This window comes from Mustelus asterias, chromosome 17 (assembly GCF_964213995.1).
Source record: "Mustelus asterias chromosome 17, sMusAst1.hap1.1, whole genome shotgun sequence".
Taxonomy (NCBI): Eukaryota; Metazoa; Chordata; class Chondrichthyes; order Carcharhiniformes; family Triakidae; genus Mustelus; species Mustelus asterias.
The window spans coordinates 16,918,671-16,938,222 of NC_135817.1; the positions used below are offsets into that span (position 1 = coordinate 16,918,671).

The following is a 19,552-nucleotide window of genomic DNA, read 5'->3' on the forward strand; positions in this document are numbered from 1 at the left end:
GAGATTGACGAGGTTAAGTTTATTTTCGCTGGAGTTCAGGCGAATGAGGAGGGGATCTCAGAGAGAATTCTAACAGGACTAGACAGGGTAGATGCAGGAAAGATGTTCATGGTGTTGGGGGAATCCAGAACCAGGGGTCACAGTCTGAGGATTCGGGGTAGACCATTTAGGACGGAGGTGAGGAGATATTTCTTCACCCAAAGAGTGGTGAGTCTGTGGAATTCATTACCACAGGAAGTAGTTGATGCCAAAACATTGAATGCATTCAAGAGACGTCTGTTTGAATTCATCTTCTGTTCATCTGGGCTCTGGGTGTAATTGAGATGTTTGAGTGATACTGACCATTGCAATACCCAAGGGTTAAGTTCGAGATTAAAGGGAAGTAACGGAGAGAGTGCAGGACAGTGGAGTTGCTAACTGAGGGTGAATGGGATCAAAGGTTATGGGAGGATTGAGTTGGACAATCAGCCATGATCATAATGAATGGTGCAACCGGCTCGAAAGGCTCCTATCTTCTATGTTTCAATGACTTGCACAAGGAGATGTCTGGTATAGAGACATAGAAGAGGAGAAGGAAGAGGCCTTCTCAATCTGGCCTTTATCAATCGAGGGATTGAGTTTAGGAGTCCGGGGATAATGATGCAGCTATATAAGACCCTCGTCAGACCCCACTTGGAGTACTGTGCTCAGTTCTGGTCGCCTCACTATAGGAAGGATGTGGAAAAGATTGAAAGGGTGCAGAGGAGATTTACAAGGATGTTGCCTGGATTGAGTGGCATGCCTTATGAGGATAGCCGGAGGGAGCTCGGTATTTTCTCCTTGGAGAGACGTAGGATGAGAGGAGACTGATAGAGGTGTATAAGATGTTGAGAGGTATAGATCGGGTGGACTCTCAGAGGCTTTTTCCCAGGGTGGAAATGTCTGCTACGAGAGGACACAGGTTTAGGGTGCTGGGGGGTAGGTACAGGGGAGATGTTAAAGGTAAGTTTTTCACACAGAGGGTGGTGGGCGAGTGGAATCGGCTGCCGTCAGTGGTGGTGGAGGCGAACTCAATAGGGTCTTTTAAGAGACTCCTGGATGAGTACATGGAGCGTAATAGGATGGAGGGTTATAGGTAGGTCTAGAAGGTAGGGATGTGTTCGGCACAACTTGTGGGCCGAAGGGCCTGTTTGTGCTGTAGTTTTTCTATGTTTCTAAGAGGCCATTTGGCCCTTCAAGCCTGCTCCGCCATTCATTAAGATCATGGCTGATCATCCAACTCAATAGCCTAGTAATCTGTCGCCTTGTTTTTGCTTTCAAAGTGAATAATCTCACATATAACCTCACTGTATAAGTTTGAATCATTTCAGCCATTGGTCCCAAGGTCTGTTTGAATTCATCTTCTGTTCATCTGGGCTCTGGGTGTAATTGAGATGTTTGAGTGATACTGACCATTGCAATACCCAAGGGTTAAGTTCGAGATTAAAGGGAAGTAACGGAGAGAGTGCAGGACAGTGGAGTTGCTAACTGTGATTAAATGAATCTCTGGATGTTTTATCACATGATTTGTTCCCATGTTCCAGCCATTAGTTGGCCAACACTTCCATGCTTGTGATGTACAGCCTTCCTATGCCAATTAGAAAGCAAAAAGACTCATTATCCAATTGGATAATGCTTGACTGTCAGCCAAACAGCCCCTTTTCCCACTTTCAATATTCTTATACCTGGTGAGAAATCTTCAAAGGAAATGACAAAAAAAATATTTTTAATGTCCTGATGATTTTTCCCCTGGGTTGCACACAGCAGTGTCCTGGAGATTGGTCTTCAATTTCTGGAGACTCCTGGCCAACCCTGGAGGGTTGGCAACCCTAAAGGCCACAGAGCTGGATACCAGAAAGAAGAGAGTGCATTTAGTGGTTTCTCAGGGGTGTCATTCAAAAGATTGAACGACTGACGACGGCAGAATTATATACCAGAAGGCAGCAAGAGGAGAAAGAAAAGCATGATAACAAATAGATGGAGCAAAATTTAAGAGGGATTCTATGATTCAGTAATATCTCTCTGTGCTCTTATAGGGGAACCTACTGCTGTAATGGCGAATTTTGAAAGATTGCTTGAGTTTTTAATGCTAGAATCTTGTAAGTGTAATTGTAGGCTCTAAAACCTTCTTGATAATCTGCAATTTCATATTCTGTGACATGAACCTGAAAGTTTTGATTACTTATTGTCGCGCTTTCCTTTAGAGCAGGGAAGACTGAGTGGAATCTGATTGAAGCGTTCAAAATTATGAGGGACATAGAAAGGGTAGACCTCCTTAGTTGAGGGGTCAATAACCAAGGGGCATAGATTTTAAGGTCAGTGGCAGGAGATTTGAGGAAAATCTCTTTCACCTGGAGGCTGGTGGGAACCTGGAGGGCATTCCCTGAAAAGATGGGAGAGGCGAGAACCCTCACAACATTCAAGAAGCTTTTAGATGAGCACTTCAATCGCAAACTAGGCTATGGACCAAGTGCTGGAAAACGGGATTAGAATAAATAGGTGCTTGATGGCTGGTGCAGACACAATGCGTCGAAGGACCTCTTTCTGTGCTGTAAAAACTCTGACTCTATAATACTAATTGTCGTATTATTCTTGGGTTTGATTGAGACATTTGAAGTGGAATTGAATTGCTGTCTGAAAAGAAAAAGAAAAGATTGTGGGGATAAGTGTGATTAGCTAGAATGCTAATTCAGACAGCCAGTGCAGACTCAATGGACTGAATGGTCTTCTGCAGTGTAAAGGTTCAGTGTTTCCACAATCTTCAGGACAGAACGCTGCGACTATCAGGTCCCCTCACTCACCAACATAGTCTTTGTATTTGTCAGCTAAGAGGCTGTTTCTTTCTTCATTATCTCTGCTGCATCAGAGAAGTGTTATTGATTTGTGCCACCCCCTGCAAATGCTGGATATGTATTTGCCTAACCTGAACCTTGCAGTTTCTCTGTCTCTATCTTGATGTGCATTATCTCAAACCTGCCAGTTTTTCACTGCCAATTATGCTTCCAATGTTCATACCTACCTTTTTGTTTCTTCCCACTTCAGTCTTTCTGTCTGCTTTCTCCTCCTACTGGTTGTTTTTCCTCCTGCCTTTGTTTGTTGCACAATGTCTATATTCATCAGCATCAGGGCACAACCATTGTCAATAGTCTTGCCATATTCCATGGTGCCAAACCAAATAAATCTTAATGACTCAGACACCAGCGTACTCTTTAGATTCTTCTTTTAAGTGGGAAGGAAACCTTTTTCTACTGTCAGGATTTCATGGGCTTTTACTGTTCTTGCTAGTAAAGGATTACTCTAGCTAGGATTCAACTACCTTTCTTGCAATATTCAGATAGTCAGAAGGCCTTGACCCTACTCCTTACCTTGGAGAGAGCGTCATGCCCCATCCATTCAAGAATGCATTCCATGATTTGCTTCTATTTGGGCAAGGCCCATTGCACAAATACCACAAAGATTAGGGAACTGTTTCGATGTGCTCCAGTGGGGAGAGTTTTTATTTATACATTTGCCTGCACAGAGCTGGTAACATTGGCACTTGTAGACCTCGGGGGCAGTTTTCACACAGGTTACGATTTGTGATCAGAAGGTTTTGATCAGATACAGAGAATAGACTACATAGCCTCAGTTGATAAAAATCTGAGATGTTTCCAAATATAGGTGTATTTTGTGAAAACTCTTGAGCTAAATGATTATCACATCTTAGCTTATTGACAGAAATCAGACAATGCTGACAGTTTGGCAGACAGTGAGTAAAATGCTGTGGGATTTGTCATCAGCAGATGCCAGAAGTTGGATATTTCTCTACTTTGTTCTCTTGGCTGTCTTATATTCTGTCAGCTCAAATACTCCACTCACAACAGATAAAAGTTTCAGCAACACCATTGTCCAGATGCACCCAGAAAGTGGAGTATAGATATATGCTCATCCAGAATTAAAACCTTATCGCACTACTTACAGTAAAACGGATGATGCATGACTTTATAAGCCATGATGCGGAGATGCCGGCGTTGGACTGGTAAGAAGTCTCACAACACCAGGTTAAAGTCCAACAGGTTTATTTGGCATCACTCACCTGATGAAGGAGCAGCGCTCCAAAAGCTTGTGCTACCAAATAAACCTGTTGGACTTTAACCTGGTGTTGTGAGACTTCTTACTGACTTTATGAGGACAGGAGTTCCAAGACCTATGGCTCTAGCTTGTAAAGCTCTTTTAATGGTTTGGCTCATTGTTTGAGGTGGATTTGGCTCGGACAGAACCGATTGATTTAGGTTGAAATTGGAGATTTGGTAGCCAATTCACCACATGGACTGTGAACCAGAATAAACGAAAGCATTAATTGCAAATGAGGCATTTTCTACGATGAAAAGCAGCAAAAACTTTGCCTTCAATATCAACAGCAAGGAACCCAGAGCAGGCGGAAATTTTATAAAGTATGGATACTTATGGCTGTGTGACCACACCTAAATATGTTGCCTTTGCAGGTGATTCGCTCCCATGGAATATTCAATGCATCACATGGAAGCTGAACAAGTGACAGATTAAAATATTTTAAGCTGCTAAAGATTGTTTTCTGAAAAATAAGACCCCAAACTAGAAATGATCTATTGCACATTTCAGTATCATGATTCAAATTATTTTGGGATATGTTTTCACAATTTTGCCTTTCTTTCTTTTTCCACAGTATAATTTTAGAAATACTGCGGGTTTTCGCTCTTATTGGTCACATTCTGTTTTCGTTGGCTGCAATTCTTCTGATGTCTCTTGTGGTAAAGACTTATCTCATTGGACCGTTTTACAGAAAACTGCACTCAGAGGGTAAAGGAAATAGAGAGAAACTTGTCCTAGGAATTTCAGCATTTATCTTTCTTATGTTAATGGTAATAATATATTTATTTTGAATCAAGTTATAGCATTGTGGTACTTGATTTGGAAAAGATAGAAATCGGTACAAAACTTCCATTTAGAGTCATGCAATCTAAATCTTTCATCCAGAGCCACATGTCTTGAACATTCTAGAGCAGTATATCTTACCTTTCATGTAGTCATGTTTTCTTCTGGAACTGTGTGTATATGAATGAGAAATCCCACCACTCCTGGCACAAACTGGTCCCACCAACCCCAAACAAAACAGTTCTTCCATAACATGGATCTGCTCCAACAACACGTTGTACTAATTGTTCCTACTGGAATTGTACCTCACCACAGACCTCACAAATCTTTACCCTTTGCACCGTGTTTGCTTTCAGATCAAAGGAGAACATGCAAAGTGTAAAGGAGGCATGCAAGACCTCTTAATATCAAAATAAAAGATTGCACACACTTTGCTCTTGATCTAGAACTATCTTGTTTTCCTGATCAAAATCAGTTGGGACTTGCTCATAGAATCATAAAATTCCTACAGTGCAGAATGAGGCCATTCAGCCCATAGAGTCTGCACCAACCACAATTCCACCCAGGCCCTATCCCCATAACCCCATGCACTTACCCTAGCTAGTTCCCCTGACACTAAGGGGCAATTTATCATGCCTAATCTACCTAACTCGCTCATCTTTGGACTGTGGGAGGAAACTGGAGCACCCGGAGGAAACCCACACAGACACTGGGAGAATGTGAAAACTACACACAGATAGTGACCCAAGCCAGGAATCGAATCTGAGTCCCTGGCGCTGTGAGGCAGCAGTGCTAACCACCGTGCCACCCCTCACTTCTTTTGTCTGAAACCCCTCTCTCCTCTCTCTCTATCCTCTCTGGCTTTGTTTGTGTCTCTGTGTCTGTCTCATGATCTCCCCCGTTGCTGTGTCGCTATCTTTCTGACTTTATATCAATATTTTTTCCCGCTGAACTTCATTGTCTCAGGCTGATGTGAGAAACACACTTCTGTTAGTGGCTTTGTCTGGTCACAGCTACTTGGCAGATTCTGTATTCCAAATGGAAATTGACTATGTTACACAGGTGGGTGTGATCACAGGTGCCCTCAATATGAGCATTCCATGAAGCTTTGCCTCTTAATTGACATATCAACACCACATTGAATTGTTTGGAAGCAATAAGAGAATCAAGGGCACAAAGAATACACTGGGTGGGAAACATTTAATGTCTACTGTGCATGTGTTGTTAGTACCACGAATGGACGAGTCCTGAAGGATATGGCTACAGGACGGCCTTCTTCAAATTGTGAGGAGACCAACACACAGCAACCTACTTGATGCCCATCGCCAGTTTAGGTTTTGCGGATTATCTGTTCATCACAGCATTGGTAGAAGTGACCACTGCAAAATCTTTCTGAAGGTAAAGTTGCATCTTCACAATGAGGACAGATGACAATGTGTTGCGTGACACTGCTGCTGTGTGATTTGGCGTAGCACAAGCACAGATCTAGCTGCTCAAAACTGGCATTCATGAGGCGCTGTGGGCCATCAGCAGCACTACAATCTGTAATGTCATAGTCCAACACGTCTCTTATTCCTCAATGATCATCCAGCTGGAAGACAAACCTTGGTTTAGTAGTGAGTGTATCAGTGTGTACCAGGAGGTGGTGTTTTTATTTTATTAGAATGTAGGTGTGTCTGACCTTTATATGTTCCTCTGATAAAGCAGTGATAGAACTGATCGACTTGTTAGACTATGGTGACAATGATGTGTCGACCATTCAAGGTAAGGGCAGTAGGTATTTTTCTCTAAAGGATGTTAATGAGCCTGTTAGATTTTTATGACACCCTGACAGCTTCATTGTCACTTATTACTGAAGTTAACTGAATTTGCAATGTCATGGTGGATTTTGAATTTGTGATCTCTGAATTATTATTCCTGTTATTATTATTATTCCACATGGCAGGTTGATTAAGAAGGTTAAGGCTCATGGGATACAAGGAGAAGTGGCTAGATGGGTGGAGAACTGGCTTGGCCATAGGAGACAGAGGGTAGTGGTCGAAGGGTCTTTTTCCGGCTGGAGGTCTGTGACCAGTGGTGTTCCGCAGGGCTCTGTACTGGGACCTCTGCTATTTGTGATATATATAAATGATTTGGAAGAAGGTGTAACTGGTGTAATCAGCAAGTTTGCGGATGACACGAAGATGGCTGGACTTGTGGATAGCGAAGAGCATTGTCGGGCAATACAGCAGGATATAAATAGGCTGGAAAATTGGGCGGAGAGGTGGCAGATGGAGTTTAATCCGGATAAATGCGAAGTGATGCATTTTGGAAGAAATAATGTAGGGAGGAGTTCTACAATAAATGGCAGAGTCATCAGGAGTATAGAAACACAGAGGGACCTAGGTGTGCAAGTCCACAAATCCTTGAAGGTGGCAACACAGGTGGAGAAGGTGGTGAAGAAGGCATATGGTATGCTTGCCTTTATAGGACGGGATATAGAGTATAAAAGCTGGAGTCTGATGATGCAGCTGTATAGAATGCTGGTTAGGCCACATTTGGAGTATTGCGTCCAGTTCTGGTCGCCGCACTACCAGAAGGACGTGGAGGCGTTAGAGAGAGTGCAGAGAAGGTTTACCAGGATGTTGCCTGGTATGGAGGGTCTTGGCTATGAGGAGAGATTGGGTAAACTGGGGTTGTTCTCCCTGGAAAGACAGAGAATGAGGGGAGATCTAATAGAGGTGTACAAGATTATGAAGGGGATAGATAGGGTGAACGGTGGGAAGCTTTTTCCCAGATCAGAAGTGACGTTCACGAGGGGTCACGGGCTCAAGGTGAGAGGGGCGAAGTATAACTCAGATATCAGAGGGACGTTTTTTACACCGAGGGTGGTGGGGGCCTGGAATGCGCTGCCAAGTAGGGTGGTGGAGGCAGGCACGCTGACATCGTTTAAGACTGACCTGGATAGTCACATGAGCAGCCTGGGAATGGAGGGATACAAACGATTGGTCCAGTTGGACCAAGGAGCGGCACAGGCTTGGAGGGCCGAAGGGCCTGTTTCCTGTGCTGTACTGTTCTTTGTTCTTTGTTCTCTGGATAACATAACCTAGTGAGGCTTTAAGACGTGGGGTAGGATTTTCTGGTTCCCCTTCGGTGTGCTTTCCAGTGGTGGAGGTGGCTCACCATTGGCCACCTGCCGATGTCTCTGGTGTTTTGCTTGGCTCGCCCGTCCTACCATGTGGGACAGAACCGGAAATTGCCGCCGCCGGAATGGGCTGGAAAATCCTGCCCAGTGCTAAAACACACAAAAAGCCGACCATCATCCAGCAGCTATTCGATCAATTGAAAATAGTGGAAAATAAGGCAACTACCAAGAGAAGTTACCGTTAACATCTCCATCCTTAAGAATAATGGATCCCAGTAGATGCAAGAGAAGAAGCCAAAGTATTTCCAAATGTCTTCATCCAAAAGTGCTAATTAGTCCAATCTGGTGTCCTCATGAGATTTCTAGTGCCCAGTCAATTTGTGTTCAGTAACTAACAGGATAAGCAGGCTGCTTCGACCTCTAGAGTGCACAAACCTGTGCTTTTTGGAACTTCAGGGCATTCCCCATGCCCTGGACAACCATTTGTGCAGGAAATGTGTGGGTTTCCTCCTACCCTCCAAAGATGTGCGGGTTAAGTTGATTGGCCATAATAAATTGCCCCTTAGTGTCAGGGGGATTAGGAGGGTAAATACATGGAGTTGCAGGGATAGGCCTGGGTGGGATTGTTGCCGGTGCAGGCTCGATGGGCCAAATGGCCTCCTGTACTGTAGGGATTCTATGATTCTATAAGTGTTGTTGGTTGCAGCAGTTTGAGCTTCTGGTTTTGGAACTTGATCAGCAGCCGATGTCACTGCGAAGCATCCGTGAGGTTCAGAGCTTCGTGGATAGCATGTTTGTAGATATGGTAACCCCGCAGTGTAAGAGTATACAGAGAGAGAGAAGAAGTGTGGTATTCAATTCTCGATATTGGTGAGAGTGATGGTCCATCAGGGGAGTGCAGCCAGAACCAAGTCCATGGCACCGCGAGAAGCTCAGCTATGGGGGTGAAAGGAAGACTGGAAAGAGCAGTAGTGATAGATGATTCATGAGTTTAGGGAAATATATGTGTGTCCGTGGCTGCAAACATGAATCCAACATTGTATGTTGCCCTCCTGTGCCAAGGTCAAGGATGTTGCTGAGTGGCTGCTAGGGGAAGGGTGAATAGCAAGCAGTCACATTGGATTGTGTTGATAGGACAACATTTTGAGGGATAGTGATCAATGCATCCTAATGTTTAGGGTGATTATGGAAAAGACAATGCACAATCCAGAGTTAGAATAATTAACTGAGGGAATCCAATTTCAATGGGTTAAGAACGGATCTGGGCTGAAATTGGAAGATTGGTAGGAAACTTCAAAGAAGAGATGGTTCAGGCACAGTCAAAGTATATAGCCTTGAAAGGGAAAGGTAGGACAAACAAATCCAGAGTTCCCTGGGTGACAAAGGAGAGAGAAATTAAGGTAAAGAACAAGTGTTTTAATGATAATTCAGTTGAGAACCAGTCTGAATATAAAAGGTTCAGAGGGGAGGAGAGAAAGCAAATAAGAGAGGCAAAGAGTGAGTGTGAAAAGAGACAGGCACCCAACATAATGTCCTCTATAGACATCTAAGTAATAAAAGAGTGGGACTAAATTACACATGGAGGCAGGGGCTTAGGTAAGGTATTCAATAAATACTTTGCACCTGTCGTTATCAGATGCTGTCAAAGCCATGGTGCAAGAGGAGATAATTCAGACTCGAGGAGGGTTTAAAATTGATAAGGAGATATAAGATATGTTGTCTGTACTTAAGGATAAGGCACCAGAATGGGTGAGATGCACCCAAGGATACTGAGGGAAGTGAGAGTGGAAATAGCAGAGGCACTGGCCATAATTTTTCAGCCTTCCTTAGATTCAGGGTGATGTGAAAAAACTGGAGAATTGTAGATGTTGCGTCCTTGTTCAAAAAATGGTGTTAAGATGTGCACCAGAGAAAAGGCAGGGGAATGGCATCACAATGCTCATTTGGAGAGCCAATGCAGACACAATGGGCTGAATGGCTTCCGTCTGCACTGTACCTATTCTGTGATAAGTCCAGCATTGAGAGGCCAGTCAGTTTAACTTCGTAGGGGGAGATAATAAATAAACATAATATGTTGGGACAAAATTAATAGTCCCAATTTGATCCCAAAGCCAGATGACCCTTTTCTGCTGTGTTGGCCTTAAAGGCGCAATCAAACAGCCTCTTGCACTGCAACAGTTCTTTGATTCGGTATATGTCTTTAACAAGTAGGGCACAGAAAAGAAAATGGGCCTCACTCATACCCTGGCTTTAATGTTAAAGACATGCTCACTACAGTTAGCTGGGTGTCCTATTTCAGCAATGTGGAAAAACTCCTGGCTATATCCTATCCAGAAAAAACAGCACAAACCGAACCCAGAAAATTAACGTCTGTTCAGCAAAGTGATAGGAGTCCTCAGTAGTGCGATCATGCGGCACTCGGTAATGCTCAGTTCAGGTTTGTCAAGAACTACTCTGTTCCTGTCCTCAGCTGAACGCTAGAGAAGATGTGAGAGCAGCTGTATCAAGGCTGTATTCGATGGAGCATTGAGCCTAACAAAATTAAGATCATTTATGAGGGGGTGGCAGTGGATTAAGGAGATGCAACCCCAGCGGCAGGAAGGTGCATGATAAGCCACAAAACAGATTGTCAGTGGCAAATCCCCAGCATATTGCTGGCAGGTAACATCCTCAACCCAACCATCTTTACCTGCTTATTTAATTAAAAAAATTATCATTCATAGGATGTGGGCATTGCTGGCTGGGCCATCATTTATTGCTCATCATCCCTAATTGCCCTGAGTGACTTGCTGGGCTGTTTCAGAACACATTGTAGAGTCAACTGCTTTACTGTGGGTCTGGAGTCACATGTAGGCCAGGTCAATCTTCCTGCCGAAAATACATTACTGAACCAGATGGGTTTTTACGACAGTCAACAATGGTTTTATGGTCATCATTGTTCCAGAGGAGCAGCTAGAGTGGTGGTTCAAGTGAGGAGAGCTAGTAGGTAAGAGGTATTTTTAACTTACTCTTTTTTCTGAGTTTTTTTTTCTCTAAGGCAGCCGGGAGTGTAAAACCGGAAGTAGGCCCCAGTGAATTTTTTGAGTCGGAGCAGGGGAGGCAGCAAGTGGAACGCGAGACTGCGCGGGCGCCTGACGTCAGCCAGTAGCGCGTGGAAGGTTTAAAAAGCAGGCCACTCTATCCAGCGGGCAGTGGAGTGAGAGGGAGCAGAGTGGGACAGCTTTGGCTCAAACAGGCTTCGGCGTGAACAGGCAGAGGCGAGGGTAGGTTCCGGTAAGTTGTTTTTGTTTTTTCAGAGTAGAAATAATGCCAGGCAGGATGTTGAAATGCTTCTCTTGCGGGATGTGGGAAGTCAGGGAGACCTCCGGTGTTCCTGACAACGACACCTGCAGGAGGTGCATCCAGCTGCAGCTCCTAACAAACCGCGTTAGGGAACTGGAGCATGAGCTGGATGACCTCAGAATCATTCAGGAGAATGAGGAGTTTATAGATAGTAGCTTCAGGGAGGCAGTTACGCCAAAGGCACAGAGCACAGGTAATTGGGTTACCGTCAAACGAGGGAAAGGGCAGGCAGAGCAGGGTTCTCCTGTGGCCATTCCTGTTCACAACAGGTATACCGATTTGGATACTGTTGTGGGGGATGCCTTACCTCGGGCAAGCTGCGGCAGCTGGATCTCTGGCACTGAGTCTGGTTCTGCAGCGCAGAAGGGAGATTGGAAGAAGAGAGTGGTAGTGATAGAGGACTCGATAGTCAGAGGTACAGACAGGAGGTTCTGTGGTCGTGACAGAGACTCTCGGATGGTTTGTTGCCTCCCGGGTGCCAGGGTCAGGGATGTCTCTGATCGTGTGCACAGCATTCTGAAGTGGGAGGGTGATCAGCCAGATGTCATGGTACACATCGGTACCAATGATGTAGGAAGGAAGAGTGAGGAGGTCCTGAAGAGTGAGTATAGAGAGCTTGGTAGGAAGTTAAAAAGCAGGACCCCGAGGGTAGTAATCTCAGGATTGCTACCTGTGCCACGTGCCAGTGAGGGTAAGAGTAGGATGCTCGGGCGGATGAACACGTGGCTGAGGAACTGGTGTAGGGGGCAGGGTTTCCGATTTCTAGATCATTGGGACCTCTTCTGGGGCAAGTGGGACCTGTACAAGAGAGACGGGTTACACCTGAACTACAAGGGGACCAATATACTTGCAGGGAGGTTTGCGAGTGTTATTGGGGAGGGTTTAAACTAGATTTGCAGGGGGATGGGAACCAGAGTGCCAGAGCAGATAGTGGAGTGGGGGTGAAAATAAATGATGTTAATAGTTCATGCAAAATCACAAATAGAAAGGTTGTCTGTGGTGGTAATAATCTTCTGAGGTGTGTCTATTTCAATGCCAGGAGTATTGTGGGGAAGGCAGACGAGCTGAGGGCGTGGATTGACACATGGAATTATGACATTTAAGCCATTAGTGAAACTTGGCTACAGGAGGGGCAGGACTGGCAGCTCAATGTTCCAGGGTTCCGATGTTTCAGACGTGATAGAGGCAGAGAGATGAAGGGTGGGGGGGGTGGCATTGCTCGTCAGAGAAAATGTTACAGCAGTGCTCAGGCAGGACAGATTAGGGGGCTTGTCTACTGAGGTCATATGGGTGGAGCTGAGAAACAGGAAAGGTATGACCACATTAATGGGGTGTATTATAGACCCAATAGTCAGCGAGAATTGGAGGAGCAAATCTGCAGAGGGATAGCAGACAACTGCAGGAAACATAAAGTTGTGATAGTAGGGGATTTTAATTTTCCACATATAGATTGGGACTCCCATACTGTTAAAAGTCTAGACGGGTTAGAGTTTGTAAAATGTGTTCAGGAAAATTTTCTAAATCAATATATAGAGGTACCAACTAGAGAGGATGCAATATTAGATCTCCTATTAGGAAACGAGTTAGGACAAGTGACGGAAGTGTGTGTAGGGGAACACTTTGGTTCCAGTGATCATAACGCCATTAGTTTCAACTTGATCATGGATAAAGATAGATCTGGTCCTTGGTTGAGGTTCTAAACTGGAAAAAGGCCAAATTTGAAGAAATGAGAAAGGATCTAAAAAGCGTGGATTGGGACAGGCTGTTCTTTGGCAAGGATGTGATTGGTAAGTGGGAGGCCTTCAAAGGAGAAATTTTGAGAGTGCAGAGTTTGTATGTTCCTGTCAGGATTAAAGGCAAAGTGAATAAGAATAAGGAACCTTGGTTCTCGAGGGATATTGGAACTCTGATAAAGAAGAAGAGAGAGATGTATGACATGTATAGGCAACAGGGAGCAAATAAGATGCTTGAGGAGTATAAAAAGTGCAAGAAACTACTTAAGAAAGAAACAGTTTCTTAAAGACTTGATTAGTTGTAAGGATTCGCATTCCAACCATTATTCATGTAAATTGAGTTTGTGTCTTTATATGCTCTGTTTGTGAACAGAATTCCCACTCACCTGAAGAAGGGGCTTGCAGCTCCGAAAGCTTGTGTGGCTTTTGCTACTAAATAAACCTGTTGGACTTTAACCTGGTGTTGTTAAACTTCTTACTGTGTTTACCCCAGTCCAACGCCGGCATCTCCACATCAATGGAAGAAGCCAGAGAGTGGTAGTGGAGGATTGCTTCTTTGAATGGAGGCCTGTGACTAGTGGTGTGCCACAGGGATCAGTGCTGGGTCCATTGTTGTTTGTCATCTATATCAATGATCTGGATGATAATGTGGTAAATTGGATCAGCAAATTTGCTGATGATACAAAGATTGGAGGTGTAGTGGACAGTGAGGAAGGTTTTCAAAGCTTGCAGAGGGATTTGGACCAGCTAGAAAAATGGGCTGAAAAATGGCAGATGGAGTTTAATGCAGACAAGTGTGAGGTATTGCACTTTGGAAGGACAAACCAAGGTAGAACATACAAGGTAAATGGTAGGACACTAAAGAGTGCAGTGGAACAGAGGGATCTGGGAATACAGATACATAATTCCCTAAAAGTGGCGTCACAGGTAGATAGGGTCGTAAAGAGTGCTTTTGGTACATTGGCCTTTATAAATCAAAGTATTGAGTATAAGAGTTGGAATGTTATGGTGAGGTTGTGTAAGACATTGATGAGGCCGAATTTAGAGTATTGTGTGCAGTTTTGGTCACCTAATTACAGGAAGGATGTAAATAAGGTTGAAAGAGTGCAGAGAAGGTTTACAAGGATGTTGCTGGGACTTGAGAAACTGAGTTACAGAGAAAGGTTGAATAGGTTAGGACTTTATTCCCTGGAGCGTAGAAGAATGAGGGGAGATTTGATAGAGGTGTATAAAATTATGATGGGTATAGATAGAGGCAAACAGGCTTTTTCTACTGAGGCTCGGGGAGAAAAAAAACTAGAGGACATGGGTTAAGGGTGAAGGGGGAAAAGTTTAAAGGGAATATTAGTGATAGTGGAGTCAGCCTGCTGTGATAGTGGAGTCAGACACTTTAGGAACATTTAAGCGGTTATTGGATAGGCACATGGAGCACACCAGGATGATAGGGAGTGGGATAGCTTGATCTTGGTTTCAGATAAAGCTCGGCACAACATCGTGGGCCGAAGGGCCTGTTCTGTGCTGTACTGTTCTATGTTCTAAGTTCATTAGGGGGGGCTTCTTCACATAGAGAGTGGTGGGAGTGTGGAATGAGCTGCCAGATGAGGTGGTGAATGCGAGCTCACTTTTAACATTTAAGAAAACCTTGGACAGGTACATGGATGAGAGGGGTGTGGAAGGATATGGTCCAGGTGCAGGTCAGTGGGACTAAGCAGAAAAATGGTTCGGCACAGCCAAGAGGGGCCAAAAGGCCTGTTTCTGTGCTGTAATGTTCTATGGTTCTATTCGACTTTTAATTCCAAACTTTTTATTGAATTCAGATTTCACCATCTGTCATGGTGGGATTTGAACCTGGGCCCCCAGAGCATTACTCTGAATCTCTGGATTACTAGCCCAGTGACAATACCACTATGCCATCGCCTCTCCTAATTACCTTCCCTCCTTTTTAGAGATGATTTTAGAGTGTTAGTTCCAACCATCACTTCTCCAATATTAAGAAAGCCCATGACATCCTACACTGCACCTAAGTAACATCCATCCTTGAACTGATGAGTGGCAGATAACATTTTGTACCACAAATGGCAAACAGCATCTTGAAAAAAGAAATGTCCAAAGATGTGTGGGTTAGGTTGATTGGCCATGCTAAATTGCCCCTTACTGTCAGAATTAGCAGGGTAAATACGTGGGTTATGGGGATTGGGCCTCGGTGGGATTGTTGTGGATGCAGGCTCGATGGGCTAAATGGCCTCTAGCTGCACTGTAGGGATTCTATGATTTTATACTTCCTTCTGATCTTCAGTAGGAATACCATTACCAAGTTTCGCATCCAATATTCCAGATGATAGCATTGACCAGATCCTTAAGTAGCATTGCCTTGCCGCTGCTATGGTTGCAAGAAAGAGACAGACGCAGCGTACTAGGATGCGTGGCTCATTTTGTGCCCTTAAGTCTCACCAACATCAGCAAGGCCCAAGTTAGGAGTGTGATGGAATTCTCAACATCATCTCGGACAAAGCAGTTCATTTGATCAGTGCCTCCATCGCTGGACTTGATATGCACTGCTGGCCCAGTGTGGCTGCATCTGTTTCATGGCCTCCATCGCAAGAGTTACCATCAATTCTAAGTTACCCTCCATGTCACACAGTCCTGATGTGGAAATCTATTGCTGTTCCATCATTGTTGAATCAATTCCTGGAAATCCTTAACTAACAGCTTTGCCTGAGTACTATCACTCTTTAAAGACTGCAGCTGGTTTAAGGAGAAAAGTCCACCATTGCTCGGTCAGGACAGTCCTAAGATGTGCGGGTTAGGTTGATTGGCCATGCTAAATTGCCTCTTAGTGGGGGGATTAACAGGATAAATACAGTGATAGAGCCTGGGCGAGATTGTTGTTGGTGCAGACTCGATGGGCCAAATAGGCTCCTACTGCACTGTAGGGATTCAATGATTCTATTTGATGAATCTTGGAAAAAACATTTGCACTTAAAAAAATTTGAACTTGGGAAACTGACAGTGAAGAGGCCTTTTCCAGAAAACAAGTTGCACTATGGAGGTGGGACATTGAGGGTATGTTTTTTTAAAATTCATTCATGGGACATGGGTGTCACTGGCTGGCCAGCATTTATTGCCCATCCATAGTTGAGAGTCAACCCACGTTGCTGTGGCTCTTGAGTGACATGTAGGCCAGACCAGGTAAAGGCAGCATATTTCTTTCCCTAAATGACAGTGAACCAGATGGGTTTTTCCAACAATCAAAAATGGTTTCATGGTCATCAGCAAATTCTTAATTCCAGATATTTTTTATTGAATTCAAATTCCACAATCTGCCATGGCTGGATTCAAACCCGGGTCTGGATTAATAATCTCGCGATAATACCACTAGGCCATCGCCTCCCCTTGATTTGGTGATATGTAGAGATTTGGATTTGAGGGAAAACATAGCCTGGTTGTGAGATGACACAGACTGGATGTGTATCAGAGAAGAGGTCTGGGTGGATTGTTGAATATCGCATGACAAAAGGGCTGAGAATTGAGATATTTATCTCCTTCCTGTTCCCCACACCCAGGTTAAATGTAGAACATGCCAAAACGTGAGATTTATTGATTTGTCTGGTAGGAAGTTTTTGATGCATGTATGATTGAGAAAAAAAAGTCTGCTGTTTTTTGCAATCGAAAAATGTCTGCAGGTTTGTGTCAGCACTAAAACTTGCTGATATGAATAGGATGGAATTATCTCATGAAAAGGGATGACCTAAGTTCAGGAAACCAGGATGTAGAAGAGTGTGGGTCGAGATGAGAAATGATAAAGTCAAGAAGTCACTTGTGCGAGTGGTGTATAGGCCTATATGATAGTTCAGAGTATAAAAGAGATAATGGGAGCTTGTCAGAGAGATATTGCAATAATCATGGAAGATTTTAATTTATATATAGATTGGGAAAATCAGGTGGGCAAAGGTAGTGTAGATGAGGAGTTCATAGAAGGTTTTCAGGGTAGTTTCTTTGAACAGTACATCTGTGTTGTGGGAAATTTACCACTTCAGAGTCAGACTTGGAGGTTTCAACAAAACAGTTTTATTTCGGTCAAAGCTTTGGGAGAAAGCACTGGTACTCCGCAATACTTGGCAGCTACCTTCTCAACTACACAATGGTAGTTGACCATCTTTATACCTTTTAGACAATAGGCAGTACGGACATTAGCCGTTAACACATCGTTACAAGTTGAGTAGACAGATACGGACATCAACAGTTAACACATCGTTGCAAGCAAACAGGTATGGACATGGACAGTTAACATATCATTGTACATAGAATGGATACATTTATGCAGTTGTGTCCTCTATCAATGACTGGTTTCGATATGTACATTCAGTGGCTGATCTTGTTACATTTATGTATTTATGTCCCCATCTGTGGCTGACATTATTAGACTCCTTGTTCTGGGTCTGCTCTTATCTAAAGTGCCTCAAGCTCTGACCAGCTTCCTGCAGCAATTCAGATACTGCAGGTTTTAACTTTTTGTGTAACTGTCTGTGCTAAAAGTCAGTGCCTCTTAACGTCCCTTCCCAGGTAACCATTTTGTGTGCCAGGTAACCATTTTTTGTCCATCTATTTAATTCCACCATAACAATCTAGATCCAACCAGAGAGCAGACTACTAGACCTGGTGTTGTGCAATGAGATGGGATTAATTGATAAATTCACAGTGAAGGCACCCCTAGGTAATAGCAATCATAATATGATTGAATGTTACATTCAGTTTGATGCAGAGAAGAGTGCGTCCCAGACTAGTATCTTAAACTTAAGTAAGGGCAACTACGATGGCATGAATGTAGGACTAGCTGTAGTGAACTGGCAAATATGCTAGAGTGATAGTTCAACAGACATTCAGTGGTGGACATTTAAAGCAATATTTCAGGATGTACAGACGACTTCCAATGAGAAAGAAACGGGGAGGGCCCATCATCCGTGGGGAACTAAAAAAGTTAAAGGTGGTATTAAGCTTCAAGAAAAAGCATAAATTTACACAAAGACAAGTCAGAAGTTTGGAATATAAAAAACATCAAAGAATGACAAAGATTAATATGGGAAGAAAAATTAGACTACGAGAAGAAACTAGCAAGTAATACATTGGTGAACAGTAAGAGTTACTATAGGTATTTAAATTAAAAAGAGTTAATAAAGGGAGGATTGATCCTACTGAGTGCATCTGGGAAATTGGTATTGGAAAGTAGGGCTATTGGATGAATTAAACAGGTATTTTGCATCGATCTTCACTATAGAGGACACCAGTAACATCCTATAAATAGCTGTAAATCAGGAAATGGGAGGAAGGAACTCAGGAAAATGCCATTCACCTGGGAAGTGGTACTGAGCGAATTGTTGGGTCGGCGGGCTGACAAATCCCCAGGTCTGGATGGACTTCATCCTAAGATCTTGAAAGAAGTGGCTATTGAGATAGATGTTGTATTGGTTTTAATTTTCCTGAATTCTCTAGATTTGGATGGGTTCCATTAGATTGGAAGATAGCAAATGTAATTCCCTTACTGATAAAGGGAGGCAGAAAGCAGGAATCTATAGGCTAGTTAGCCTAACATTTGTCATAGAGAAAATGTTAGAGGCTATTATTAAAGATATTATAGCCATGCACTTGGAACTTTTAAGGCAATCAGGCAGAGTCAACATGGTTTTGTGAAAGAGAAATTATGTTTAACCAATTTATTGGTTTACAGTTGCTGTGGATAAAGGGGAACTGGTAGATGTACTGTACTTAGATTTTGAGAAGGCCTTTGATAAGGTGCCTCTTCAAAGGTTATTGTGTAAAATAAAAGCCCACGGTGTAGGAGGGTAACTGGCATGGATTGAAGATTGGCTAGCTAACAGGAAATGGAGATTTGGCACAAATATATCTTTTTCAATCTGGCAGGCTGTGACTAGCGGTGTGCCACAGGGATCAGTGCTGAGGTCTCAGATTTTTACAATTTATATAAATGATTTGGATGAAGTGACTGAAGTTATTTTTGCTAAATTTGCTGACAACTCCAAGGTAGGAAAGTTCATTGCCACCGTCTGAAGGGCAATTAGAGATGCTGACCTAGCCAGCTACACCCACATCCTATAAATGAAAAAGAAAACGTGAATTTGGTGACTTTCACTGAGAAAGAGTGACGAGAGTCACATTGAATAATTGACATTTGTATTTTAGTCGTATTTTGTCTGGAGATATCTGTCCATAGAGAGGTAATGCTTTTAATGAAACTAGATATTGCCTGTATACTTATTAAATTGTGTAGTGTTCTGATAAATTTGATCAAGTTATAAGTTATTTCATTATCATTGAGATGCATCAAAAAGCTAACATTCTAGAGAATTCTAGGGGCGGCACGGTAGCACAGTGGTTAGCACTGCTGCTTCACAGCTCCAGGGTCCTGGGTTCGATTCCCGGCTCG

The 19,552-nt window shown here is 43.4% G+C and overlaps 1 protein-coding gene across 3 annotated transcripts in view; it reads left to right on the top strand.

Moving 5' to 3' along the window:
- slc9d1 (solute carrier family 9 member D1) overlaps nucleotides 1-19,552 on the top strand; it is a 67,123-nt gene that overhangs the window by 33,799 nt on the left and 13,772 nt on the right. For 2 of the 3 annotated variants that reach the window (XM_078232333.1, XM_078232334.1), the window contains one exon: nucleotides 4,703-4,898. In XM_078232333.1, the coding sequence (XP_078088459.1) occupies nucleotides 4,703-4,898 (196 nt within the window). The remainder of the gene's footprint in view (nucleotides 1-4,702; nucleotides 4,899-19,552) is intronic. The other variant, XM_078232335.1, reaches the window with a different exon arrangement.